The sequence below is a fragment of the Loxodonta africana genome, chromosome 3 (assembly GCF_030014295.1).
Source record: "Loxodonta africana isolate mLoxAfr1 chromosome 3, mLoxAfr1.hap2, whole genome shotgun sequence".
NCBI classification, from domain to species: Eukaryota; Metazoa; Chordata; class Mammalia; order Proboscidea; family Elephantidae; genus Loxodonta; species Loxodonta africana.
Genome location: NC_087344.1, coordinates 31,908,151 through 31,936,119, shown reverse-complemented (window position 1 = coordinate 31,936,119; position 27,969 = coordinate 31,908,151). Strand labels below are relative to the sequence as shown.

Genomic DNA, 27,969 nt, shown 5'->3' with positions numbered 1-27,969 from the left:
GTCGAGTTGCCAACTCATAGCAACCCTATAGGACAGAGTAGAAGTGCCTAGTAGAGTTTCCAAGGAGCACCTGGTGGATTCAAACTGCTGACCTTTTGGTTAACAGACGTAGCTCTTAACCACTACGCCACCAGGGTTTCCAGAACCCACAAGGGAGATGGAATTGGCCCATTTTACAGAGAGGGAAATGGAGGCAGAGGAGGTCAGTTGTGGGCCTCTGGAGCAGGCCTGGAACCCAGGTGTGGACTCCAAGCCCCTGGCTCTGTGCCCTGCATAGCAACTGTGATAAAGCGTTCTCACCTTTCCTGTAGACTGACTGCTAGGATTTGGTGTGAGCGAACACGTATCCCTGCGTGTCACTGGCCTGGACCTCACTGCCAGTTAGACCCAGGAGGAGACCATGTTCTGGCAACCTCGGTAGTTCCACAGTCTGCCACTGTGATTAGGACAAGGCCTCGGGAGGTGCAGCCCCCGCCTTTTGGGTCACTGCCTGGTTTAGGGATGGCTTCTTTGTTCATTCCCCAGAGACTGACAGCCCAGCCAGATAGTAGAGTCCAACTCATACTCAGGGATGTTCTCAGAGATGAATACTTCTGTTTGTCCCTCCAGGGCACCTTTGTGATCAGAAGTTTGCTTGGTGACATGTGGACACAAACAACCCTGAGGAACATGCCTTGCTCCAAAACCGGGACCCTCCAGCATCCCCAGGTCCAGTCTCTCTCCCTGGGATGGGACAGGACCTGCTCCCACATTCTTCCTCCTTGGAGTCAAGTAGAAGCTGACTGGCACAAATGGCTTGTGATCAGCTGCTAACCAAAAGACTGGTGGTTCGAACCCACCCAGCAGCACCATGAAAGAAAGGCCTGACAACCTGCTTCTGCAGATGACAGCCAAGAAAACCCTATGGAGCATTTCAGCTCTAAGACATGACATCATCATGAGTCAGAACTGACTCAATGGCAACGGATTTACTTTTTGGGTTTGGAAGCTGTCGTGGCATCAGCTAGCTAACCACTGTAGGGTTCAGTTACTGAGGAGATGAGGTGATGATCACAAAGCTTTGGCTTTACTGAGACCCTGGGTTTGGATGCGTCTGGATTTCCTCTGTCATCCACCACTTTTCTTAATAACTTTTATGTCTGTTCTCTTTAAAGTTTGGGAAGATCATTAAAGCAAAATAAAAACCAACTATACTATAACCCGAAACCTGTTGTCAAGTCAATTCAGACTCATAACGACCCTATAGGACAGGGCAGAACTGCCCCATAGGGTTTCCGAGGCTGTAATCTTTACGGAAGCAGACTGCCCCATCTTTCTCCCTCAGAATGGCTCGTAGGTTTGGACCACCAACCTTTCAGTTAGCAGCCGAGTGCTTTAGCCACCGCACCACCAGAGTTCCTTACAACTATATGGATGCCAAAAAAAAAGGGAGCTAAATCCCTATGTATAGACTGAACATTTTCCGAAACATATCATTGAGTAAAAAAGGGAAGAGTGAGGTATATAAATGATTTGCCTGCAAAGCACAGCTCATCTTGGGAGATACCCAGATACTCTCTGGGGACGAGAGTTTTCTTCTTCATTAATATTGGCATATTGCACATACGTTTTGTAGTCTTTTTTTTTTTTAAAAGAGGAATACACCAGAAACATTGCCCCAGAGTTATTAAATACTCTCACTTATCTTGACTTTAAGGAGCCCTGGTGACACAGTGGTTAGGTGCTTAGCTGCTAACTGAAAGGTTAGCAGTTCGAACCCCCTAGCAGCTGGGCAGGAGAAAGATATGACAGTCTGCTTCTGTAAAGATTACAGCCTTGGAAACCCAATAGGGCAGTTCTACTCTGTTCTATAGGGTCACTCTAAGGAAAGACTCGACGGCAGTGGGCTTGGTTCCTTTATCCTGATTTTGTTTGTGTATATGGCACTGTAGTATCCTGTTATAGGGACTTGCTAGGATTTATTTAACCAACCTCTACTGCTAGATGTCTGAACAGTTTTTACCACGTTTTGTGATAAGACTGCAGTGAACATCGTAGCACCCATTTCTGATTTTGTTGTTAGGTGAAGCTCAGCGGTTCATATCCACCAGCCACTCCTTGGAATCCCTATGGGGCAGTTCAACTCTGTCCTATAGCCTCAGAATCAACGTGACCATTTCGGATTATTTGGATAAATTCCTGAAAGCACACCTGCAGCATTAAAGTCGGTGGTGGTACACATGGTTTTAAACTTCTTCCCATTTTGCTTCGTAGGTGGGCTCCCTCAGCAGCCATCTCAACTAGATGGGTGTACACTTCACTTGTTTTACTTAAGAGTCTTGCAGTTTCTAGGTTCTTGGAGAACTCTGCAACAGCCTGTATTTGGATCAATTCTATTTTCTTCTGACCAGGGGATTCTGATTTGGCCCATGAAATAAGTTTGAAGGTGGCCCCTGTGGTACTTAAATATTCTCTCGCAGACAAACACCCTTTTAAATACAGCAAAGGAAGTTATATTTGCTGCATCCAAGTATAAAATTCAGTACATACATATAGTTAGTTGGTTAATAATGGCACATATTGTTTCCTACTTGAAAATGCAGAAGATGAATTCCTTATGTTTTTAGACATTTTAGGAAGTTAACATTATTGGATTAGCTGTATGTTAAATACCAGGATAGGGAGGCATAGGGCGGGGTAAGGGTTGGAAAATGCCACGGATTGTAGGATGATTTTAACCTAAGGCAGCATTCCATTTCTCAGAGTTTTCTCAGTACGTGTAGAATACTGACTTCGGCGGTAGCGAGGAAAGGTCTGGAGACAGGCAGAAAGAGACAAAAAGAAATGTGTCAATTACAGAAGAGAGAACCTTGGAAAAAGCAGAAGAGCCTAAAAGAGTATTTCAGGAATGTTTTATCACTCTGTCTCCCGTGAAACTGCAGTGAAAATATACATTATCAATGAAAAAAAAAAAAACTGCAAAGAATGTATGAGAGGCTCACTGGATGGACATCTTTCCAGTAGGCAGGTGAGCACTATCAGTACTAAATGTGCATACTCAGCACAAGACGCATATAAAACAGTGTTTGCTACAACACTTTTAATAGTAGTCTGAAGTGGTCTGCTGCAGAAGACCTCTTGAAAATCTTAAAAAGACATCACTTTGATGACTAAGACGTGCCTGACCCAAACCATGGTCTTTTCAATCGTCTCATACGCATGTGAAAGCTAGACAATGAGGAAAGAAGACAGAAGAATTGATGCATTTGAACTGTGGTGCTGGAAACAAATAGTCAAGGCACAATGGACTGCCAGAAGAAGAAACAAATCTGTCTTGGAGGAGGTACAGCCAGAATGCTCCTCAGAAGTAAGGATGGCAAGACTTTGTCTTGCTTACTTTAGACAGGTTATCAGGAGGGACCAGTCCCTGGGGAAGGACGTCATGCTTGGTAGAGCGTCAGCGAAAAATAGAAAGACCCTACAACTACTATTTTGAGGGCACAGGACTATAGAATATTTCATTCTCTTACACATAGGATCACTGTGAGTCAAAACCAACTTGATGGCACCAAACGACAAAGCTGGAAACAACCCAAGTGGTCAGCAGTATAGATTCTTGCTTAAATAAGGAACAGTAAATCCACACCACAGAATCCTATGTCATCGTTAAGAATAATGACAGACTCATTAACCTGTTCTGGTTCATAAGTCCTATTAAGAACCTGATGGATGCTGTGTATCTTCAACCCATGAAAATGCATATATACACAATATTTTGACCCCAATACTTGGATCCATGAAGTCCATCCAGAGTCTCTAGGTGGTGCAAACAGTGAGTTTCGCTGCTATCTGAAAGACTGGGTTCAAGTCCACTGAGCTGCCTTGGAAGATAGGCCTGGCAATCTTCCAAAAAATTAGCCACTGAAAACCCCATGGAGCAGTTTTACCCTGACACACATGGGGTCATTAAGAATTGGAATCAACTTGAGGCAATTTGGCTTTTGAAGTCCATCCATGCTGGATTCCAAGTTTAAAACCTCTTGATATAGATCTTTACTGGCATGGAAAAATGCCCTCACTATCCAGATTACTGATCACTATACGCAGTACATGCTGTTCCTTCTGTCCAGTGTTCTCCCCCGACTCTCACATAGCTGACTTCTTGCTCAGGTCTCAGTGCGTGCTGAACAACTTTATCAGGGTCGGCCCTTACTATTGTCTCAGCACCCTGTTCTTTTTCTTAATGACTCCTTGTGAAGCTGTTGTTTGTTTACTGATCTGTAGCTCTCTTCTCTGACAGGCAGTGGGGCTGGCCGAGTTTAGGTCTGACTTGTGCCTAGCTCCATCTGCAACCACATCCAGCCTGCCACATGGTTTTGTAAGGCCTGAGATCCAAGAATGGTTTTTACAAATGAACATGAACTTTGGCAACTAACTTGATGACTGGAAAGACTAGTTTTGCACTCCAATTAAGCAAAATGTTATCCCCCCAAAAGAATTCCATTCTTCTCATTAAACCTGTATTTCAAAAAAAAAATTAATTATCTTGAATCTCCCCAGTAAAGATTTTGTGGACACATTCTTCTGTTCTGTTATGCAAACCAGTAAAGGAGTTGTTGTGGAGTCGACTTTGATTCACGGCAACCCCATGTGTATCAGAGTAAACTGTACTCCACGGAGTTTTCAATGGCCGATGTTTTGAAAGGTTGCCAGGCCTTTCTTCCAAGGTGCCTCTGGATGGACTTCAACCTTTGGGTTAGCAGAGAATGTTATTAATGGTTTGTGCCACCCAGGAACTCCTTTGTTATGTAAACACCTACATAATATCCTGGATTTTGTCTCTCCGCCCTCAGAGCCTGAAATATTTGCTACTGGGCCCTTTATAGAAAAAGTTTGCTGACTTCTGGCCCAGAGCAATACCTGCGCACCTATTTACATACAAAAATTGGGAGACACAGCCAACAAAGCGTTCACAACAGTGGTCTCCAGAACTCTGATGATGGGACTTCAGCTGTCTCCATTGCTGGAGCGTTTGCAGCTTGTTATTTTTTCCCCACAGTTAGTGTGGGTTAGCTTCACCGTTTTAGAAGCAAGGTAATTATATCCCTCGGTATGGCACGGGAACCTGTCGCACGTGGTCCTTCTAGAAGGGCGGTCGTGGGCTCCCATTCCACTGAGGCACTTCCGAGGCCGGCGCAGGTGGGGAAGGGTTCCCTGCCCCCAAGTCTTTTTGTCCAGAACGTTGGGCAGAGCAGAAGAAACTGAGGAGAACCTTTTGGGCCCAAATCAGCCCGCGTTTCCAGGACCGTTGCCTCCTAGCTCTGCGTCCACCGCTGGGCCTAGCTGGCCTAGCAGTCGTGATGGGATCGCGGCCGGGGCACCTTCCGGACGCACCTCGGACTCTAAGCCACAGCGACGCGCGGAGGAAACGGAGGCACCGATAAGGGCAGGAACTCCCGGGAGCATCTTGGGCTGCGAGGATGTCTGTCAGGTCGTGGCTCTGTGAGGACGCGGCCCTATGAGGACGCCCCCGCTGTAGCTAACGGCCATCGGGGCCGTTCCACCAGTCCGGTACGTCACGCCCCAACGGGGCTCCTCCGCGCCGGCATGGGGAAAGCTCTGCGCATGCGCCTGTGGCCCCCCTGCAGCCGCCCCTGGCGCTCCTTCTTCCCGCCCGCCTCCTTCCCTCACTTCCGTCGTTTCCTGGCGACGGCCGTAAGTTGCGGGCGGAAGCGGCCCGCGAGGCCCGCCGTAAACGGCCCCACTCGCGCCACTTCCGGCCGGTTTCCTCAGACAGCGTTGGTGGGAGATCGAGAGGCGCCGCAGGACGTTCCCCGCGGCCGGAGCCATGGAGATGCCGCTGCCGCCCGACGGTGAGGCCCAGCCCGACTTGGGGACCGTTTCTCTGTTCCCCCGGAGTCCGCTCCGCCTCCTTGGGTCCCTGCGCCTGCGAGGGGGCGGGGCCCGGCCTCCCGGGTTGGCCTGCGGCCTCTCCGAGGGTCCCCGCGTTCCCCGCGCGTGGCTGGCCCCTGTCGGGATCCGTACGAGGGCTGCCTCTCCGCGGCCCGCCCCGAGCGACCCGAGCCTGGTGGACCGGGCCTGGAGCGCCAGACCCCCGGGTTTGGGCGGTCGGCACTGACGCACCGCGTGGCCTTTCCTCCTCCCTGCAGACCAGGAGCTTCGAAATGTCATCGACAAGCTGGCCCAGTTCGTGGCTCGCAACGGGCCCGAGTTTGAGAAGATGACGATGGAGAAGCAAAAGGATAACCCGAAATTCTCATTTCTTTTCGGAGGAGAGTTCTACAGTTACTACAAGTGCAAGCTGGCGCTGGAGCAGCAGCAGCGTGAGTCCCCTCTGCCCTCCGGCTACCTCCTTGTGTGATTCCCCGCTCAGATTCCACAAACCGCCGTCTTATGAGTCTCTCGCGCTTTCCCCGTGCATTGGGGCAGCTCAGTCTGCACGATCTCATCTGCTGTCCCCAAAGCCCTTCACGGAGCGGCTGCACGGGTAGTGTGATGGAGAATGCGGTTATCGATCCGCGCCTGGGCTCTGGGTCGGGCATTCAGCTGTTTTGCAGGCGTGAGGACTGAGGTCCGCTGATGTAGAGCAACTTGTTTTGTGTTTCCCAGGGAGGAAATGATAGCGCCTGGACTGAAACCCTCAGGCGCCCGGGCTTTTTTTGTGTGTTCTAGAGGTCCAGCAGGGTTTTTGTGCATTTCAAATGCCTGCAGCCTTTCGGACCAAAAAGAATTGGTTATCTTTTCTGGTTTTTTGTTTTTAGTTGCTGTAGAGTTGATCCTAAATCCTGGAGTCTCCATGAGTGCAGAGTAGAAATACTTCATAGGTTTTTCTAGGTTGTGGCCTTTCAGAAGCAGATCACCAGGCTTTTCTTCCGTGGCATTTCTTGGTGGTTTCGAACCACCAACCTTCTGGCTCGTGGTCGAGCATGTAACTTTGTGCCACCCAAGAACTCTATTCTGGTTTTAGTTTTTGGCAAACATTTATCAGTGTTTGCTCAGCTGGGCATCAGAGATTCTGGCCCTGCCCTCGAAGAGTTTGAGATGGGCCTGGGGAGACACAGCTGGCCTTTGAATAATGAATAGTCACCAGGTGGTGAGTTTCCTGAGGGCAGTTTTCTTACCTGTCTGGTTCAGTAGCAGATCCCTAGACCCTAGATACATTGTTAGAATAAGTTGTTGCTAGCTATTTGCTGACAAGTTGATCCATGACTCATGGTGATTCCCATGTGTAAGGAATCAGATCATTATAATCCATAGGATTTTCAGGAGTAGATTGCCAGGCCTTTCTTCTTAGTTAGCGTTAGTCTGGAAGCTCAGCTCAAACCAGTTCAGCATCACAAGCCTCCATGGGCAAACAGGTGGTGGCTGTGTGTGACATGCATTGGCCGTGAATTGAACCCTGCTCTCCTTAATGGAAGGCAAGAGTTCTACTCTGAGCCACCACTGCCCCCTACCAAATGAAGAGGGGGTTGCCATGTCTTGGGGCATTGAAAGGGGTGTGTTCTCTAAAGGCCAGACAGACCTGGCTGGAGTCCTTGTTGTGCATGTAGCATGCTTTGGACATGTCATCAGGAGGGCCCAGTTCCTGGAGAAGGACATCATGCTTGGTAAGGAGAGGGTCAGCAAAAAAGAGACCTTCAATGAGATGAATTGACGCAGTGGCTGCTGTGATAGATTTACGCATAACAACGATCACGAAGATAGTGCAAGACCAGGCAATGTTTTGTGCTGTTGTACATAGGGTCCTTATGAGTTGGAAGCTACTCGATGGCATCTGACAACAAGAGCATGTAGTACAAGCGAGTAGGTGTTTGTATGGCAGATGGACTCGGGCACAGCGTGTGTAGAGACATGACAGCCCCAATGAGCACAGAGTCAGGAGAGGCCCACCATAGCTGGAGCACAGAAAAAAACAAAACCGGTTGTCTTTGAGGTGACCTCTTGTGTGTCAGAGTAGAACTACACTCCATAGGGTTTTCAGTGGCTGGTTTTTCGAAAGTAGGTCACCAGGCCTTTCTTCCAAGGTGCCTCTAATTGGACTCGAATCTCCTACCTTTTGGTTAGCAGTCAAGCACATATACTATTTGTACTACTAAGGTACCAACTAGAGTGTGTGTACGTGGGAAGAGTTTGATTCAGGAAGTTACATGTCAGGGGGAAGGTTGGGTTTTCTCTCTGGTCCAGGGATTCTTCTGGTCTCTGGTGAGGTTTGAGGTGGGAAAGTGAGGCAGCTGCCTAAAATCGATGGTAAAATGTTAACGTATGCTTGTGTGTTTCTGGAGTGGTTACTGTGCAGCCCCAGCACGCCAGATTTACAGCTGCTGCTACCGGCAGTGGGAAGTCTTGGGAGTTTTAGGCAAGGGAGAGATGGGTCGGGTCTGTGTGGCGCGTCTTGGTGGCCAGTGTGGAGGGCAGGCTGGAGAGAGTGTGAATAAAGGCTGGGGCCCAGTGTGGAACAAGGCTGGCAATGAACTAACTGGCAAGAGATGATAAGGTCTGGGTTAAGTCAGAGGGCACAGGGGCAGGTGGGGCTTAAGAGGTCGAATCAGTTGGGTGCTGATGAGGGAGGCATACAAGGAGCGAGAGGAAGATCCCTGGGACGGTGTCTGGCTAAAGCAATCGGGTGGTAAGAATGACTTTTGCAAGGGGGCCCATGTTTGCCCTTCCTCTGGAAGGCCAAGAATCAGGAGCTGCTCCAGGGCTTGGTGCTGTAACGGGAAGGATGGGGGGTGCTCACCGCCAGGGAGATCGAGGTTGGGACGAGCTTGCTGCAGATGCTGTGTCCTCTGGGACCTCAGGACTGTGTTAGAGTTAGCCAGGTGCAAAACAAAGATGGAAGAGTGTCCCAGGCAGAGGGACAAGCCTTTGACTGGCCTAAGAGTGGGGTGAGCCAGGGGAGGACCCTACAGCTCACTCCAGCTGGAGCCCAGAGGAGGAGGGACCCCTGGGAGGGTCAGAGGGGAGAGTGCCAGGAAGTGCCAGCTGCTGAGGAGTTAGGCATTTGTCCTGAGAGCTTTGGGGAGCACTGCAGGGGTTTCAGATGGACTGCAGACCCAGGGCTGTGTTTCAGAACAGAGCTGCCCGTCACCCTGTAGTCAGAGTCTGAGACCCAGACCAATCAAATGGCGCTAGCAAATCCCCATGGGAAAGGGCTAAGCTGTGTTTTGTTTTTTTTTTTTCACATTTCCAATGCGGCGTGGGCCCATCCTTTTATAAATACGTTGTCATTAGTTGCAGTTCAGTTGATTTGGGTTCATGATGATCTCACGTGTGCAGGGTAGAACTGCTCCATAAGGTTTTTAAGGTTGTGCCTTTCAGAATCGTATTGCCAGGCCATTCTTCCAAGGCATCTCTAGGTGGATTTGAACCTGATAAATAGCCCAGTGCTTAACTATTTGTGCCACCTAGTATAATAGATGTATGAAATATATAATAAATGTATGAGATAGTAAATTGCTATGAAAGTCTCAAAACGCTCCCTTTCCAGATCTGCACAGGTCTGGTTTTGGTATCAGCCTGGGGTGGGGCACGACCCACATGCTGAGCTGCGGAACGGTGGCGATGTAGAGGGGACAGAGGGGCAGCCTGGGCTAAGGAGACCAGTTGTAGAGGTGATGCAGGTAGGGTCAGGCGCGGATGGCAGGGGTGCTGACAGGTATAGGAGTGTCATCCAGGCAAGACAAGCCAGGTGACTTGCGAGGGACAAGGTGCAAGGGTGAGGGGAGTCGCATGTGTCTGCGGGTTCTGGCTCAGGTGTCGGGATTGCTGCGGCACTCAGGAGCTCAGGAGGAGGAGGGGTTTGGGGTGTGGAGCATGAAGGATGCGTGCTGGGTGTGAGGTGCCATGGGAAACCTGTGGACCTATCTGCTCAGTGATTAGACCCAAGGCTGGAGGAGCCCAGGATGGAGATAACGGGCTTGGGAATCATGGCTTGCAACTACAACTGCTGCTCCACACCCAAAAACCAAACCGGTCACTGTTGATTCCGACTCATGGTGACCCCATTGTCACGGAGTAGACTTGCCCGTTAGGGTTTTGTTGGGTGTAACCTTTATGGAAGCCGATCTTCAAGTCTTTTTTCTGTGGCTCTGCTGGGTGGGTCAAACCAACAACCTTTAGGTTAGCAGCCGATCGTAAACCGCTTGTGCCATCCAGGGACCTAATAACTGCACCCCAGGGTATGTTAAATGCCCCTGGGGAGCTTTGTAGACAGAGCTTTGGAGCTCGGGATACAGGCCGGGCATTCCAGCATTTCGGGTCAGACAGACAGGAACCAGCAGAGGGGACTGAGGAACAGCCAGAGGGGGACGAACAGACAGGAGAGCGTGTCTGTGCAGCCAAGGCGAGGGGGACAAGGACCTGAGATGGGCCACACTGGGCTGGGTAAGGATGTCCTGAGCCGCCTGTCATGGGGGTGGGAGCTGCAGAGCCAGGCTACCTTGGGTGGGTGCAGTGAGAGGAGTTGAAGGTGTCTTGGCTATAAGTTGCTGAGAGGGGCATGGGTTAGATTTTAAAGATGAAAGACTCAGGTTATTTAGCTGCTGCTGGGGAGGAGCCAGCAGAGAGACAGACAGACACATACACACCGGACTTCATGAGGCGTTGTCCCTGGGAGGATGGGGGAGGGGGGCAATACTAGTCGGGCTTGGCCCACAGGGAGCCTTGGGTGCATGTTCCAGAAGGGCTGAGCAGCTCAGGCTCCTGTGTTGGCCAGGTGTGATATGTTCACCTGTGTGCTCTGCCGGCCTCAGCTTGGCCTCATCTGGCGCTAGTGCCCTTGCAGGCTGCAGCAGGGCTGGGTCACATTCAGATTCACGAGGCCCAAAGGCCGGGGGGGAGAGCACCTTGTCTAGGGTCCCTTTCCCCATTCGCCTCCATGGCTAAATCAGGATGGGTGTCCAAAGCCAGCAGGGATCGACCGAGCCCTGAGTAGTGGGGCCCCTTTCTTGAGGGTAGAGATGGAAACAACCAGAGTCCAGGGTAGGGAGAAGGGCAGGGGGCAGCAGTGTGTGCTGGGGGGCATACTGGGGGGGCTCGGGTCGACAGTGGGGCCAGGTGGGGCAGTGTTGGAGCAGAAGTGGCCAGGAGACAGCCCTGAGGCGCTCCAGGGAGTGGAAGGGCTCAGAGGCAGCAATGGAGCACAGAGGGTCCCTGGGCCAGGGCCTGCGAGATGAGGCAGGTGGTGGTGCGGTTCTGAGGAGCTGGCGACTGCATCTGGCAGCAGAGGCCCTCGGTGGATCAGGTCTGGCGGAGAGCCCCCTTCTCATGGGTCACCTGTCCTCTCCCCCAGTCATCTGCAAGCAGCAGGCCCCTGAGCTAGAGCCGACCGCAACCCTGCCGCCCCTGCCACAGCCCCCGCTGGCCCCTGCGGCACCCATCCCGCCAGCCCAGGGCACCCCATCCATGGACGAACTTATCCAGCAGAGCCAATGGAACCTGCAGCAGCAGGAGCAGCACCTGCTGGCCCTGCGACAGGTATGGGGCCCCCGCCCTGGCCCTCTGACAAGCGCCTTAGGTGGACTCAGGACCCTCTTTCCCCTCTTCTCTGGGTCCTGAGGTAGTATCAGGAGCTCACAGAACCTTGCCCAGGGCCCAGCCCTCTGGGTCTCCATTTCCCACCTGCAAGTTGGAATTGACAGCATGAGGTTTCATTAGCCTGGAGAGCGTGCCTCAGCCAGACCCTGTCTACAGTCTCACGGGTGGTCTTGCACCTCTGGTCCCCATGGCAGCCTGGAGAGTGGCCTCACCTTGCATTTTGCCAGACTGACAGGCAAACATGCAGCCTGCTGTAGTCTTTGTCTCCCTCATTCTCCTGAGGTTGCTCTCCTCACTGCTTTCCTGACCTGCGTTTCCTCTCAGCTGTCTGCTCATGGCTGTCGCTCAGTGTCTTCCTTCCCTCCTCTCTTAAGTGGATGTGCAGGGGCACTGTGCTCTTCTGGGTCTCGGTCTTCGCCTGTTACATGGGAGCACAGCTCTGTGTCCTGCCTGGCTGTGTCCTGTCTGCCACCCAGGCAGGCATGTAGGACAGGGTCTCCTATGGCAGGGGTGGTGCACTGCTGGGCACTCAAGAGTGCGTCATCAGGCAGGCCAAGGGCCCCTCCTCACCATCTGGCCCACCTGACCTCCCAGGAGCAAGTGACAGCGGCTGTGGCCCACGCGGTGGAGCAGCAGATGCAGAAGCTGCTGGAGGAGACCCAGCTGGACATGAATGAGTTCGACAACCTGCTGCAGCCCATCATTGACACGTGCACCAAGGATGCCATCTCGGTGAGGGCTGCCCCAGGCAGCGGAGGGGGGCCCCCAGAGCTTGGACCCCTGACCATCCCATCTCGTATCCGGGAGCCCAGCACATCCTGTCCAGAGCTGTGGGCCTTTCCCTTCCTTGTGGTTGGCCAGCCTCAGGTTCCGAATCACCCATCCATCCACGTGGTGCTGGCCTGGGCCGAGGGCAACACACACATAGGCAGGTGGGCCCACTGGTGTGGCCTTCTCCGTGGGGACTTGTCCTCATACCACCTGGCCATCACAGGCTGGGAAGAACTGGATGTTCAGCAATGCCAAGTCACCGCCGCACTGTGAGTTGATGGCCGGCCACCTGCGTAACCGTATTACAGCTGACGGGGCACACTTTGAGCTGCGGCTGCACCTTATCTACCTCATCAATGACGTACTGCACCACTGGTGAGTGGGACCGCACCTTCCACCTGCCCGCCTGCCACAGCCTTTTGTCCATGCCCTTTGGGGAGTCTGTCTGAGACCCTCCCTCCCCTTGGAGGTCTGAAGCTGGCCGTCCTCACCTACCCATCCACCACCTTGTCCTACAGGGGTGTTCCTCTCCTGCCTCAGCCCCTTCCCCAGACCCCAAACCCCGTCCCCTCTGCCCCTTGCTTTCCTTGGGGTAGCCTCCGGGCATCTCAGTGAGTCAGGCCTCAGGCTCTGTCCCCAACCCCAGCACTAGGCCTGGCTCAGTGAACCTCATGCTCTTACCTCCTCACTCCTCTCAGCCACTCTGGCTCAACGCTGGCCACTCGCTCGCTCACCTTTACACTCTCAGCCTGTGTTGTGCTCTGCTGCTGGGACCCGCTGGGGCCTGTGCTCACCCTCAGTTTGAAGCTGCTGCCCACCAGCGTCCTCACACAAGAGCCTTCCCACCTCCTGAGTCCAGACAGAGCTGTGTCTGCTTGGCCAGTTGGCCAGGACTTTGGCAACTTGGGAGATAGGCTAATAGGGAGACCAGGAATCTGGACCAGAGGAAGGCCAAGGGTGGGGATGGCGCAACTATGCTGCCAAAAGGTTGGTAAGGTGGCTGCAGGGTCAGCTGGACAAGCAGGGACTCCTTGGTTATGGGCACAGCTCCTGTGAGAGCGGAGGAGACTGAGCCAGGCCTCAGAGGAGCAGGGTTTCTAGCCTGTCTGTGCAGGATCCATGTCTTGCCCACCTCCTGCCTCATCTACAGCTCGGGCCCACACCCCCTCTCCTGCACAGCCCGGCCTCTCAGCTTCACTGTCTGCCACAGCTACATCCTTCCCTTATTTCTCTCCTTTGAGAGAAGCAACCATCCAGAACTTTCTCTGTTCTTGCCATATTTTCAGTGCTGCAGACCTGCCTTCTGAGTTTCCCCAGTGATGCTCCTCTTTAGCTCTGGCCAGTGGTTAATGGCGGCTCTCTGCTTTGTCTGAGGCCGTGTGCTACTTTTGTTTTGTCCCTCTTGGCACAGGGCCCTGCTCTCTGCTGGGTTCCCTTGGGCGAGCTCAGCCTTGGGTGGGGTCTGAGATGCTCACCTGGGCCCTGCACCCCCCCAGAGCACCTGGCGGGGGAGTGGGAGCCCATGGTTTGGCATCATGTGCCCCCTGTGGCCCGGCTGCAGGGGCTCCCCTTGCACAGTCACTCCTGGACTCAGGCCCGTCTCTATAAGGCAGGGTTGAGACCTGGAGGCCTGGGAGATGGGCCCGTGCAGAAGCCTGTGCACGTAGTGGTGACCAGGGCTGGCTCGGCAGTCATCTGCAGGCCCGTGGCACCCTTCGACCTCTCCCCAGCAGCCAGCATGGTTCCCCATGAAGAGCCCAGCATGAGTCGCTGGCTCCCACGGGTCTGGCCTGCCTTCCCGCTCCTATTGCTGCCCCACAACCCGTGGGCCCTGACACCAGCCCAATCTTGCCCTGAGTCCCTAGCCAGCAGAGGGCGTGGTGGCTGGAGCCGCGGTGTTGATGGGCGCGTGGCCGGGTCTCGCTAGGGCCCTGACGCGCGGAAGGTCTCTCCCTCACAGCCAGCGTAAGCAGGCGCGGGAGCTGCTGGCTGCCCTGCAGAAGGTGGTGGTGCCCATCTACTGCACCAGCTTCCTGGCCGTGGAGGAGGACAAGCAGCAGAAGATTGCCCGGGTGCGTGCTGGCATGGCACAGCGTGGGGGTGGAGCTGGGCAGGGACGCCCTCACTCTCCTGCTAATGTGGCTCCTCTCCACATACCAGCTCCTGCAGCTCTGGGAGAAGAATGGCTACTTCGACGATTCCATCATTCAACAGCTGCAGAGCCCAGCTCTGGGGCTTGGCCAGTACCAGGTGGGCACCCAGGCAAGCATGAGGGGCCCTGCTGCCTAGCATGTTCCAGGAGCCAAGAGACACGTGCCTCTTGTCTGCGCCAGGGAGCCCAGGGACAGCCAGTCAAGCTGGTGGCCTCAGAGCCCCAGGGCTATAAGTGGGGGGTGTTGAGCATCGGCCTCTTGGCTGCTTTCGTCCCTCCCCCCACCTGTTTACCTGGCTGTCCTTGCTGTCCTGGCTATCGCTCTCAGGTGTGGAGGAGGCGTGGTCTGTCCTGCCTCTGCTTGGGCCTCCCAACAGCTTCTGTGTACAGGACATGAGGACAGCTGCTGTGGTGACCCCAGCATACCCTCTGTGTCATCAGGCCAGACTGGGGGAGCTGTTCACTATCCCTCCTGCCTCTCTCCATGTCCTCTGAGGCAGCGTCCACTCCACAGCCCTGTGGCCTACCACTCCCTCGTCTGGTGTGCGTACCAGAGGCTAAACAGTGACTCCCCCCGCCCACAGGGGGAGGCCCAGCGCTCAGAAAGGCCATGGGGAGCACACAGCGTCCCCTTCTGTGGTAGGGTAGGGTTGCTCTCACGCACCAGGCATACAGTCCCTGTCCTGATGCCCCCATTCACGTGTACCTAGCTCCCTCACATGGCCCGTTCCTGTGTCTCTGAGTCCTCCCAAGACTCTCTGAGGCCTGTCCTGCCATGAGCCCTGCTTTACAGATGACGTTGAAACTCAGGGCGACTGCATGAAGTCACGCAGCCTGTGAGCAGGCTGACAGCATATGTCCGCCTGACCAGGACTTGTCCCTGTCACCCGGGTATCATAAACTGCCAGATCCATCGCCCTTTATGCTTGTTGTGGCCGTGTTTACTGTCTAAGTGATAACCACCACATATCCTGGGTCTTGATACCCATGAGCATGCTTCTCGGGGCATTCCCAGAGGCAGGGGTGTTGGGAGTCTGGGTGGGAAGCTGAGCCATACGCCCTGAGTGCCAGCCACCCCCTCTGCCAGGCAACACTCATCAGCGAGTACTCATCAGTGGTGCAGCCGGTGCAGCTGGCCTTCCAGCAGCAGATCCAGACACTGAAGACCCAGCACGAGGACTTCGTCAGCAGCCTGGCCCAGCAACAGCAGCAGATCCCGATGGCCCAGATGGACACGGAGGTCAAGGCCACGCCACCGCCTGCTGCCCCGCCCCCAGCCCCCACGCCCACCCCAGCCATCCCACCCACCACCCAGCCAGGTATGTACCCCCACTCCGTCGTCGTCACACTGATGACTCTTGGGTGGCACGCTTCTTTGAAGTGGGGGGGGGCCCGTCCTAGAGACAGCTTTAGTCTCTTCACAAGCACTGGGTCCAGATGTGTCCCCAGAGTCTTAGAAGCCAGACAGATTGAAGAGAGAGCCCAAGACGAGGAAGGCTTTCATACCAAACTGGAGGATGGCACAATGTTGAAACTCATCTAGGGTCGCTTCTGAACAAAGACACAAGAACGCTACATGAACAGTAACAGGTGGAATTTAAAAATCAAAATGACCAAACTTGTTGATACTGAGTCAGCTCCAGCTCATGGTGACCCCCTAAAGTGGGGTATTTAGAAAGTATCTGGTGACCAAATAGGGTTTTCTCCAGGAACAGAAGAATGGCTTAATAGAAAACCCCGTGATGAAACGATAGGGGAACTTGCTCTTTTAATTAGATGCAAGGAAGGTGAAGTTTCCTGATGATAGAAATTATTTTGGAAGCAAACATTAAGATAGTAGAGATGGTTTCCACTTTCAGAGAAGTCCAGCACGTACTTGTGCAGGGTGAGTGGTGGTGGCAGTTTTCAATGGGGTCATCAGGAAAGAGTTTATTTGGAGTGAAGCCCCAGGTAGCCGGCCTGGTCTGGTGGCCCCAAGGTGGTGGTGGATGTCATGGTCAGGTGGCGCCCCCTGCCAGCAGGGCCTCTAACCACCTCTGTCCGGTTCCAGATGACAACAAGCCCCCCATCCAGATGCCTGGCTCTTCTGAGTACGATGGCTCGGGAGGGGTCCAGGATCCTACAGCTGCTGGCGCCCGGGGCCCCGGGCCCCACGACCAGATCCCACCAAACAAGACCCCCTGGTTTGAACAGCCGCACCCCGTGGCTCCCTGGGGCCAGCAGCAGGTAGCTGTGGGAACTTGTGGTGGGGGCGGGTAGGAAACACTGGAGCCACACAGGGTGGATGAGGCAGCAGATAGGGCAGTGGGCAGGAGTCCAGACTAGGGGAGGAGCGCGTGGCGGTAATCAGTCTTCCAGAGTGGGGGCCTCATCCTTGCCATGTGGCGTCTGTCCTGCGCTGGCCCTGCACTCCTGGCCTCAGACTGCAGGGGGCAGCCATCTGCAGAAAGCAGTCGTCTGTGTTTGGCTTTCCTTAGCAGTGGTCCTAAATAAGGATTCAGGACAAATATGGCTGTGAAGTGCCCCAGGAGACAGTGTTGGGGGTCAAGTGAGGCAGGGTAGGGGCCAGCCTGGGGGTCGTGGGAAGCTCTTATGTGGGTGTCAGGCTCTACCAATCAGGTCCTTGGGGAGACAGCACAGGTGGGCCAGGGAGCTGGATACAACCCACCAGACCTGTCAGTCCCAAGGACTCCATGGTCCCAGCACATTCCGCCTGGTCGGAAGCCTGGCACTGCAGCCATGCAGAGGGACTTGCACCGGTGTTGGTTGCCTTGTTGGTGCTGTAGTATCCGCCGATCCCCCGCACCCCAGAACTGGCTCTGCCTCACGCAGTGCTGCTTGCTCTCTGTGCCTTGCAGCCCCCTGAGCAGCCCCCGTACCCACACCACCAGGGTGGGCCACCCCACTGCCCACCCTGGAACAACAGCCACGAGGGCATGTGGAGCGAGCAGCGTGGTGGTGACCCCGGCTGGAGTGGGCAGCGTGAGGCACCCTGGAGTGGGCAGCCTGAACCTGGCTGGAGCGGCCAGTTCGAAGGGCCCTGGAACAGTCAGCACGAGCAGCCGCCGTGGGGGGGAGGCCAGCGTGAGCCACCCTTCCGCCTGCAGCGCCCACCGCCCTTCCGCGGGCCGTTCCCACCACATCAGCAGCATCCTCAGTTCAGCCAGCCACCACACCCCCACAACTTCAACCGCTTCCCGCCGCGCTTCATGCAGGATGACTTCCCCCCACGGCACCCCTTCGAGCGGCCCCCCTACCCGCACCGCTTTGACTACCCACAGGGCGATTTCCCAGCTGGTGAGTTCGCAGGGTTTTGGGGGGTGGAAAGACAAGGCCCACAGAGAAGGCCCTGGTACAGGCGGTGGCATCCCAGCTACCCCTCAGCACACATTTCTGTCTTGCAGAGATGGGGCCCCCGCATCACCACCCTGGCCACCGCATGCCGCACCCCGGGATCAACGAGCACCCACCCTGGGGTGGGCCCCAGCACCCCGACTTCGGGCCTCCCCCCCATGGCTTCAACGGGCAGCCCCCCCACATGCGGCGGCAGGGCCCCCCCCACATCAACCATGATGACCCCAGCCTGGTGCCCAATGTACCCTACTTCGACCTGCCTGCAGGGCTGATGGCCCCCCTCGTGAAGGTATGTGGTCAGCCTCTGGGCCTCCTTCCAAAATGCTGGTGGGTGGGGCCCTTCCCTGTGTGGGTCCCCGCCCCTGTGGGAACCTGAGCCTGCTGGAGGGTTGGTGGAGAGTGCCTGAGCCCATGTCCCCATGCTGTGTGAACAGCTTGTCGGTCCTGGCAAGGTGGATGGTGGGGGTGGGACAGCAGTGGGGAGCCAGGATAGGGCCTACTGCAGGGGGGGCCTGCTGGTTCTGGGCAGGGGGCTGAAATTGGTGACTTAGGTTTCGTTGTCTACAGGGCAGTGGCCTGCAAAGTGCCTCAGACCCAGCGTGTGTCTGGGACAGAGTGGAGTGCTCTTCACTGCCTGAGCTGGGGGGATCGTGCCTCCTGGGTGGCGTCTGGGGAGAGCCTTGTAGCTCCCCTACCCTAGGGCCTTGACCACTGCACTGTGGTACATCTGAAGCCGGGGAGGGGTAGGGCTCACCAGGAAAGAAACATCAGGGGCCCAGGGGCCTACTTCCTCCACCCCCAGTTGTGGTGATACAGGTTTTCTCATGCAGCTGGAGGACCATGAATACAAGCCATTGGACCCTAAAGACATCCGCCTCCCACCTCCAATGCCGCCCAGTGAGCGGCTGCTGGCTGCCGTGGAGGCTTTTTATAGCCCCCCATCCCATGACAGGCCCAGGAACAGGTACAGGCCAGGGTCTTGGCACGGGAGGATCCCTGTGGAGGGTGGAGCAGTTGCCATCTTAGTGACCCATGCAGCATCCAGGCCTCCACCCAGGGTGTATACAGCTTGGGGAGCTGTGCCAGGTCCCATGTCAGGTAGGGCCCTGCACAGACACAGACAGCAGGCCCTTGGTTGAGGGGGTTTAACTGAGACACACAGAAGACATTAGCACAGACTTGGCGTGTGCCACAGCCGACCTCCCACAGGGTCTCACTGCCTAGCAAAGCTGAGAGCCCCTGCTTTACGCTGGGCGCAGGCCTGTGTTTGTGAGTTGGAGCTGCCTGCCACATAGGCTGGCGATGGGTCTTTGAGTCTCCTCGGCAGAGCAGCCTGTTACGGGGAAGGCTGGGCTCGCCCTCAGCATTAGAGTGGGTCGTCTCCGCTGTGCACCGAGTGGCAGAGGGAGGGGTCCTGGGCCACAGGAGGTCTGCCAGGTGCTGTCAGTCCCTGGCACCCCCTATGGGGGGCCAGTCATGGGAAACGCCCTGTCTTGCAGCGAAGGCTGGGAGCAGAACGGCCTGTATGAGTTCTTCCGTGCAAAGATGCGGGCCCGGCGGAGGAAAGGCCAGGAAAAGAGGAACAGGTGAGGGCATCGGGCCCCTGCAGTTGGACGAGGGTGTGTCCTGTGGGAGTCAGCTCTGGGCACACCCCACCCTGTCGTGCCAGCAGGCCTCGGCCTGAAACCCAGGATGAAGGGACTGCCCCTGGGGAGAGAGGTGGTGTGGGCTGTTCGGCAAGACGTTAGGGATGTGATGTGGCACCACGGCCGAGGTGCTGTGACCAGATGCTGCATGGGCCTCAGCCGCCAGCATCCCTGGTTTCCTGACACTGCCTCTCCCACAGTGGGCCCTCCAGGTCGCGGAGCAGATCCAAGAGCCGAGGGCGCTCTTCCTCCCGATCCAACTCGAGGTCCTCCAAGTCATCTGGCTCCTACTCGCGTTCCCGCTCGCGCTCCTGCTCCCGCTCCTACTCCCGGTCCCGGTCCAGGTAGGCGGGGCTCCAGCTGGTGGCAGCTCATAGTGCCGATGTTGTTGCTCATGTCGTGCCCGGTGGAGCCACTCACGGGGCTCTTTCCCACCGTAGGAGCCGGAGCCGGTCACGGTCCTCACGAAGCCGGTCGCGGTCCAGGTCCCGGTCGCGGTCCAAGTCATACTCCCCTGGCAGGAGGCGTCGGTCCCGGTCACGGAGCCCAACTCCGCCGTAAGATTTCTGTCTTAACTGTCGTGTGGCCAGCGGGTGGAGCTGGATCCTCCGGTGCCCAACTGTGAACATTTAAACAGTGGGCATTAGAAGACACACATGGCTCTGGGTGAGGCAGACCCTCGGGTGGCTGCCTCCCCACTGCCATGTGATAGTCGCACCTCCTCGGTCACCTGTATAGAGCCCAGGCAGTGGCTGGGCTGCCTGCTCTCTAACCATTCTAGGGGTGCCTGTGACCTGCCCTCGATGCTAAGCTTGGGGCGGGGGTTGTCCTCTGAGGGAAGCCCCTTATCTGGCTGAAGAAAAGGAGAAAGAAGAACAGTAGAAACCCAGGATATGTGTGTCCATCCTGTAACGGTGAACGTCCGTGTATGCCACACGCTGTAACATCCTAACCATTCCAATAAATGTGGCTGTGACTTTTTGAACACCGTAACCTGTCTTGGTTTTAGTTCCTCGGCTGGTCTGGGTTCTAACTCTGCACCGCCTGTCCCCGACCCCAGGCTCGGAGAGGAGAACAAGGGGCACCAGATGCTGGTGAAGATGGGTAAGGCCCTGGATCCCTGTGGGCAGCACACTCTGTAGTGGGGTATCTGTAGAGTAGGGGAGCTCTGAGAGGAGTGGCGGTGGCTTTGCCGGGCAGTCCGTCTCTGCGGCATCAGTTGCATATTCGTGAGGGGCATATTTACGAGTGGTTAATGGGTCGGGGTACACACGCACTTAACAGCTGGGTTGTAACCTTGCACCTGCCTTCCTTCCAGGCTGGAGCGGATCCGGTGGCCTCGGCGTGAAGGAGCAGGGCATCCAGGACCCCATCAAGGGCGGCGACGTGCGGGACAAGTGGGACCAGTACAAGGGCGTGGGTGTGGCGCTGGACGACCCCTACGAGAATTACCGCCGCAATAAGAGCTACTCCTTCATCGCCCGCATGAAGGCCAGGGATGAGTGCAAGTAGCGGCCGCTGCAGCACTCGACCGCCGGAACCGTCCACTGAGGGGCAGTGGAAGCTTCCGAGATGGTCATGACAGTTGGCTCTGACCCAGCTTCGTCCCTGGGAGGAGGTGCCCAGGCCTCGCCTGCAGCCGCCTTTACACAAGGACGCGCTGCCGGTGTGACGCCAGCCTCTGGTTTTCCTTACAGCGAACCGAGAAACACCAGGCCATCCCCTGAACACGGACACACAAGGCTGCACATCTCCCCCGGTCAGCTATGAGCCTCATGGACCAGCAGGCACCCGAGAGGAGGGCCCAGCTACCAGGGGGCCCGCCACCTGCTTTCAACCCCCAGGTGCAGTGACAAGAACCAAGGCCAGGCACGCTCACCGTTCCCATTTAAAAATGGAAGCCAAAGTTGAACTGGGTTTTCTTTTTTGCTCCAAATGGTTTAGTTTTAGAAGCAGGTGTGTTGACCTGAGATCATCCTGTGAGACAATTCGGAATCTTCCCCTTAAGAGACACACTAGCCCAAACTTCAGTTCTTTCAGTTGCAGAAGTTGGCATTTTTTCCTCAAACACTGGCCATTGGCTGTTATCTGGGAAGCAGGTTCTGAGGAGCACATCTGAGCGTCTTTTGGGGTCCCCAGTACCCACAGTGGTTCACCTGGAGGGCCGGCCCCACGCCCCCAGCCTCCCTGTGTCCTCTACCCCCTCTGCCCGCCCATGCAAGGCCGGGCCTCTGCACTGAGCGCCTGCCGGCAGCTCGGTGCAGCACTGTTTGTACAGAACCGTTTTTGAAAAATTCTTTTCAATAAGATGCAAAACCTTTCCAACTTTTGACCCTGATGGGATAAAACATTTGATTTTGTTTTAGATTTCCTGTAGCTGTGAATAGTTTGAAAGTGTCTGATTCAGGATAATACATAAACACGTGCTGTTAACAATTTGTGAATTTTACTGTTTTGCCTTCAAATAAAGAATTTTTTTAAAGAACTTACTTTTTAAACCCTGCGTGTTTTTCTGAAGTGTGTTCAGGCAGATGAGCAGGCGGGTTCTGTGCGGTGGAGTTTGAGGTTGAAGGCTCTGCCCTGGCATCTTTGCACAGGTGTCCCTGCATGTAAACACCCTAGCCCGGTGTCTTCCCCAGGTCTCTGGGCATGGTGGCTGAGGTCCACCTGGGCTGTCCCCACAGACCTGTTTGGGGTCCTACAGGCATCAGGCACAGTTCACTTACCCGGCAGTCACGTAGGAAGTGTGGGCAAGCTCAGCCTGCCCTCCCTGCCACCCCCTGTACACATCATGTGGAGACGATGACAGACATGTGAGCGTCACAGTCAAGCACACCGGGCCGGCCTTACCTTGTGCTCATGGCTCCTTCTGTACCTTCTCCAGGGCATCCTTCAGGGACAGTGGAGCCGGCTTGTGGCGCCGGATGTACTGTGGGTGGAGGACAGATGGATGGCCATTAGCACATGCAGATGGGGACAAAGGCACCATCTCCAACCTGGTGTGTTACTGAGGGCTAGGGAGATGCCAAGCCAGTGTTGACATAGGGCTCCTGGGCCAGCTAACAGGCACAGTGACAGCGAGGCTGCCCTTGGCATGCAGAGCAGGGACGTGAGTGCTAGGGTGACAGAACAGCCCTGGAGTTTGACAGGAGGATGGCCTCGGCTGTGAGAGGGGCTGGCACTGCTCTTGGTCAGACCTGGGGGACAGTGGGAGCCTGGGTGCTACCAGTGGGTGGCACGGCCAGATCACCCTGGCTGCCACGTGTCCAGTGGGATGGGCAGGGTCACAGCAGGTGCACCATTGTGGTCCAGGAGTGGGGCACTGCCAGAGAAGCAACCTGTTACACAGAGACGAAGTGCAAGGAGGGGCTAGCCTGGCAGTGGTTCTCCCAGGTGCCTGTACCACTCTGTTGTGACCTCTGGGGGGGCCCTGTGGTCTACACCCCATAGGCCCCGAAGGCCCTGACGCCGCTCAGGCTGGAGAATCACTGACCCAGAATAAGAGATAAAAGACACCAAATAGTCTGAACTTGCAGACTTTATCTTGTAAGAAAACGTACAACAGCCGAGACAAGTGGCCCATGGATAAACCAGTTGCCATCAACCCCGTGTGTGTCAGAGTAGAACTGTGCTCCATTAGGGTTTTTGTTGGCTGATTTTTCAGAAGTGGATCACCGGGCCTTTTTCTGAGGCAACCCTGGGTAGACTTGAACCTCCAACCTTGCAGTGAGCAGTTGAGCACGTTCACCATTTGTGCCACCCAGGGACTCCATAAATTAAGTACACGCTTATGTAATTGCACACAAATTTAAGATTTTGGAGAAAGGAAAGGCAGGAGAGCATGACACCCCTCGGCTGTGCCCCCCTGGGAGAGTGGGGGCACTGTGCCCCGCACAGAGGAGAAGACTGTGTCACCCAGGCTGGGCCACAGCTGGCCCGAGGTCACGCAGAGCTGAGGTAGGCTTCAACCCTGGCCCACCTGGTACCAGCCTCAGCAGGCCCACCAACAGAGGCTGAAGGTGCCAGCCCTGATGCCCAAGCGCCACCCACTGACTGGACGCACATCCCCCAGCTTGTCACCTCTTTGGCCTCCTCCAAGGTGTGGTAGTGGAACGTGTCCTGGTCCAGCGACGCCAGGAGCGAGGTGTGCAGGTGCCGGTTGGCCTCCAGGAACTGCTGCGTCAGGGCCAGCTGCTGCCTCAGCAGGTCATTCAGCGCAAACACGGCTGGGCTGTGGGCTGTCAGGGCTACACCGCCATCGCCGTGTCACTCAGCAGCCCTGCACCCACACACCCACTGTCTGTCCCCACTTGTGTGCAGGGAGGACAGGGGTGGCCACCCACCACTCCTGCAATGCCGGGATGTGCTCTGGACCCACCGCTACTCTCTGGAGAGGTCACGGCCTCATCTAGTCTCACCTCTGTTTCTACCCGGGAGGAAGGGGTTGCTTCCCACTGGGCTGTACAGGGACTTCAGGAGCTGCCTACGTGCGGCGCCCAGCTGCTGCTGGTCAGAGACCGAAGGCTTGACCTGAACGTCTGGCCTCTTAAAGAGAACCGACCAACCAGTTATTAAGTTGACTAAGCTATGGCGACCCCGTGCATGTCAGAGCAGAACTGTGCTCCACAGGGTTTTCAATGACTGATTTTCAGAAGTTGATTGCCAGACCTTTCTTCTGAAGTGTCTCTAGGAGGACTCAAACTTCCAACATTTCAGTTGCAACTGACTGTATTCACCCTTTAAACCACCCAAACCAACAAAACCAAACCTATTACTGTTGAATCGATTCCAACTCATAGTGACCCTATAGGACAGAGTAGAACTGCCCCACAGGGTTTCCACCTCTTTATGGAAGCGGACTGCCACATCTTACTCCCGTGAAGCTGGTGAGTTTGAACTGATGACCTTTCAGTTAGGAGTCTAGCACTTAACTACTGTGCCACCAGGGCTCCTTTAAAGCACCCAGGGACTCCTTTATAGAGAAAGGGGTCTATAAACTGACACAGGAAGTCTGCCACTGTTAAAGATGGCCATTACTAGAACCACAGAGTAGCTGGAGAGTCTCTGAGAAGGTACAAAGTTTACAAAAACCAGAATGTAAACACTGCACTGGCATTTAATATTTTGGTAACTTGGTATTCACTAACAGACAAGGTAAAGGGAAGGACAACACACTATACAGGGGAAGTCAGCACGACTGGACTAAACCAAAAGCTAAGAAGTTTCCTGAACACAACCAAACACTTTGAGGGACAGAGTAGCAGGGGCGGGGGCCTGGGGACCACGGTTTCAGGGGACGTCTAGGTCAACTGGCATAACAAAGTATATTAAGAAAACATTCTGGATCCCACCTTGGTGAGAGGCATCTGGGGTCTTAAACGCTAGCAAGCGGCCATCTAAGATGTATCAATGGGTCCCAACCCACCTGGAGCAAACGAGAATGAAGAACACCAAAGACACAAGGAAAATATTAGCCCAAAGGACAGACGGGCCACATAAACCAGAGACTCCAACATGGCCTGTGGACTCTCTGTTAATCCAGAACTAAAACCATTTCCGAAGACCACTCTTCAGACAAAGATTAGGCTGGACTATAAAACATAAAATAACACTCGTGAAGAGTGTGTTCCTTAGTTCTCATAGATACACGAGACCAAATTGGCAGCTCCTGTTCAGAGCCAGGATGAGAAGGCAGAAGGGGACAGGAGCTGGTTGAATGGACACGGGAAATGCTGTCACATTATAGGGATTGCAACTAGGGTCACATAACAATGTGTATACATTTTTGTATGAGAAACTAACCTGAGCTACAAACTTTCACCAAAAGCACAATTTAAAAAAAAATCTCATGACTGAGTGGCCATCTAAGGTACTCCACTGGTCTTGCCCCATCTGGAGCAAGGGAGAATGAAGAAAACCAAAGATACTAGGGAAAGATTACTCCAAATGACTGATGGATCACAAGCAATACAGTCTCCACCAGGCTGAGTCCAGCACAACTAGATGGTGTTCAGCTACCACCACCGACTGCTCTGACAGGGATCACAATAGAGGGTCCTGGACAGAGCTGGAGAAAAATTTTAACTTAAAAAAAGATCAGACTTACTGGTCTGACAGAAACTAGAGAAACCCTGAGAGTATGGCCCCTGGACACCCTTTTAGCTCAGTACTGAAGTCACTCCTGAGATTCACCCATCAGCTAAAGATTAGACAGGTCCATAAAACAAAATAATACTAAAGGGGCACATCAGCCCAGGGACAAGGACTAGAAGGACAAGAGGACAAGGACAAGGACAAGAAGAGGACAAGACAGCTGGTAATAGGGAACCCAATGTAGAGAAGGGGAAAATGTTGACATGTTGTGGGGTTGGTAGCCAATGTCACAACACAATGTGTACTAATTGTTTAATGAGAGGCTAGTTTGTTCTGTAAACCATCTAAAGTACAATATTAAAAAAAAAAAAACTCATGAAGTGAAGGAAAAATTTGGGGGCAGAAACACAACCTGTATAAGGCAGGGCCATGGTAGCTCCACAGACACATGCAAACTCCCTGAGGAACCAAATTGCTGGGCTGAGGGCTGTGGGGACCATGGTCTCAGGGAACATCCAGCTCAATTGGCGTAACAGAGTTTATAAAGAAAATGTTCTACGTTCTACTATGGTGAGTAGTGTCTGGGGTCTTAAAAGCCTGTGAGCAGCCATCTAGGATACTCCACTGGTCTCACCCCTTCAGGAGCAAGGAAAAATGAAGAAAACTAAATATACAAGGGAATGATTAGTACAAAGGACAAATGGACCATATCTACCACAGCCTCCACCAGACTGAGTCCAGAACAACTAGATGGTGCCCAGCTACCACCACTGACTGCTCTGACAGGGATCACGATAGAGGGTCCCAGACAGAGCTGGTGAAAAATGTAGAACAAAATTCTAACTCAAAAAGAAAGACCAGACTTGCTGGCCTGACAAACTGGAGAAACCCTGAGAGTATGGTCCCCGGACACCCTTTTAGCTCAGTATTGAAGTCACTCCTGAGGTTCACCCTTCAGCCAAAGATTAAACAGACCCATAAAACAAAATGAGACTAACGGGGCGCACCAGCCCAGGGGCAAGGACTAGGAGGCAGGAGGAAACAGGAAAGCTGGTAATAGGAAACCCAAGGTTGAAAAGGGAGTGTTGACATGTCACGGGGTTGTCAACCAATGTCATAGAACGATGTGCATACTGACCATTTAATGAGAAACTAGTTTGTTCTGTAAGCTTTCATCTAAAGTTCGATAAAAAAAAAAATTGGGGGGCAGATAATGGTGATGGTTGAACACCATGATGAACATAATGTCACTGAGCTGTACGTGTAGAGGTACAGAAACGGCAAATGTTCTGCTACGTATACAAAAACCAAAGCCTAACCTGTTGCCATTGAGTAAGTCCCTGACTCATGGCAAACCCGTATGTTACAGATTAGAACTGCTCCAAAGTGTTTTCTTGGCTGCAATCTTTATGGAAGCGGACCGCCAGGTCTTTCTTCTGCAGTGCTGCTCAGTGGGTTCAAAATGCCAACGTTAAGGTTAATAGTTGAGCACAAGCCATTTGCGCCGCTCAAGGACTCTTATTACATATATATTTACAAAAAAACCCACAACTAAAAAAAAAAAACTTATAAAAAAACTTGAAAGGGTAAAAAGAGGATACCAGATATGCCATGACTTGTGGCACACCCGCCTCCAGGGGCCCCATGGGGGATTTGGCAAAGTCCAGACTCTCTGAGGTGGCTTCTGGGGTACCCTCCTTACAACTCAGGCTAGGCTAGGACCCAGGAGGCAAGTGCTGTGTCCACCTGGCCCTTGGCTGGGGAACAATATTGGTTACATAAGTGTCGACAGGGGAGAGGCTATGAACGACCGAAACAAGGACTCGAAACAAGGACTCAGAAGGGACCATACAAAATGCAAGTGGCCTTGTGGGATGGTGGGCTTACAGGCGGACCCCTCATCTACCCAGTGGTATCGTTTGACCAGAGAAAGGCGGAGCTCAGGGACATGCCAGGCTGTCACTGGGGTTCGTGTGAACTGTGGAACTGCCTTGGCTGGAGTGATCCCTGCCAATGGTTTCCTTGAGCCCAGCACTAAAGGAGCACAGAACCCCCAAGGGCGAGCATCAATTTCTGAGTCCCATGCATCACCTATGGTGGGGGAGAAGGGCCACTGGCAGGTCCTCACCTTCTATCGCGTCTGCGCTGACCACGTGACTGGCGATGGGCGTGGGGTCCACATAGGCGCTTCCAAGGGCAGGGCTGATGGCTGCCACACTGGCCGCTGTTCAAGGACAGAAAAGGAAGGGTCAGTGAGCAGGACACAGGGCAGAGGAGTTTCTCATCAAAGGACATGACATGGAAACAGACTGAGCGAGTCCCTTCTGTCCTCTCTCTGAGCACGACTGCACTGCTTGCTTGCTTTTCTTCCTCTTTTGTTGCTTCTCAAAAGTGGCCTCCCTCTTCCTCATAGGATTC

General features: G+C 54.3%; 2 protein-coding genes across 8 annotated transcripts in view; one reads left to right on the top strand and one right to left on the bottom strand.

Annotated features, from left to right (window-relative positions):
• The first annotated feature begins 5,720 nt into the window (after positions 1-5,720).
• Positions 5,721-21,943, top strand: CHERP (calcium homeostasis endoplasmic reticulum protein). Of its 3 annotated transcripts, none has more exons than XM_003413038.4 (17): positions 5,721-5,852; positions 6,150-6,323; positions 11,291-11,475; positions 12,130-12,267; positions 12,530-12,681; positions 14,267-14,378; positions 14,467-14,556; positions 15,546-15,777; positions 16,509-16,684; positions 17,317-17,755; positions 17,863-18,101; positions 18,643-18,776; positions 19,312-19,398; positions 19,659-19,802; positions 19,899-20,015; positions 20,468-20,562; positions 20,777-21,943. In XM_003413038.4, exons 1-17 carry the CDS (start codon positions 5,828-5,830, stop codon positions 20,968-20,970), a joined length of 2,733 nt encoding a protein of 910 aa, XP_003413086.2. In that variant the 5' UTR covers positions 5,721-5,827; the 3' UTR covers positions 20,971-21,943. The 3 variants fall into 3 exon arrangements, with proteins under 3 accessions (XP_003413086.2, XP_010591548.2, XP_010591547.2); XM_010593246.3 differs by having other exon boundaries at positions 14,234-14,378; positions 20,519-20,562; XM_010593245.3 differs by having other exon boundaries at positions 14,234-14,378.
• Positions 19,968-27,969, bottom strand: part of C3H19orf44 (chromosome 3 C19orf44 homolog) — a 21,381-nt gene continuing 13,379 nt past the window's right edge. The window contains exons 6-10 of one of the 5 annotated variants that reach the window (XR_002786618.2): positions 27,680-27,775; positions 23,539-23,705; positions 22,309-22,387; positions 21,949-22,144; positions 20,788-20,897 (exon numbers count right to left, since the gene is read on the bottom strand). Coding sequence is in view for 3 of the 5 variants with exons in the window: in XM_023552258.2 (XP_023408026.2) it covers positions 22,316-22,387; positions 23,539-23,705; positions 27,680-27,775 (335 nt within the window). In the remaining 2 variants the exon portion in view is untranslated. Of the gene's footprint in view, positions 20,078-20,787; positions 20,898-21,948; positions 22,157-22,308; positions 22,388-23,538; positions 23,706-27,679; positions 27,776-27,969 lie in introns of those variants that run through there. The other 4 variants (XM_023552258.2, XM_023552259.2, XM_064280919.1 and 1 more) reach the window with 4 other exon arrangements.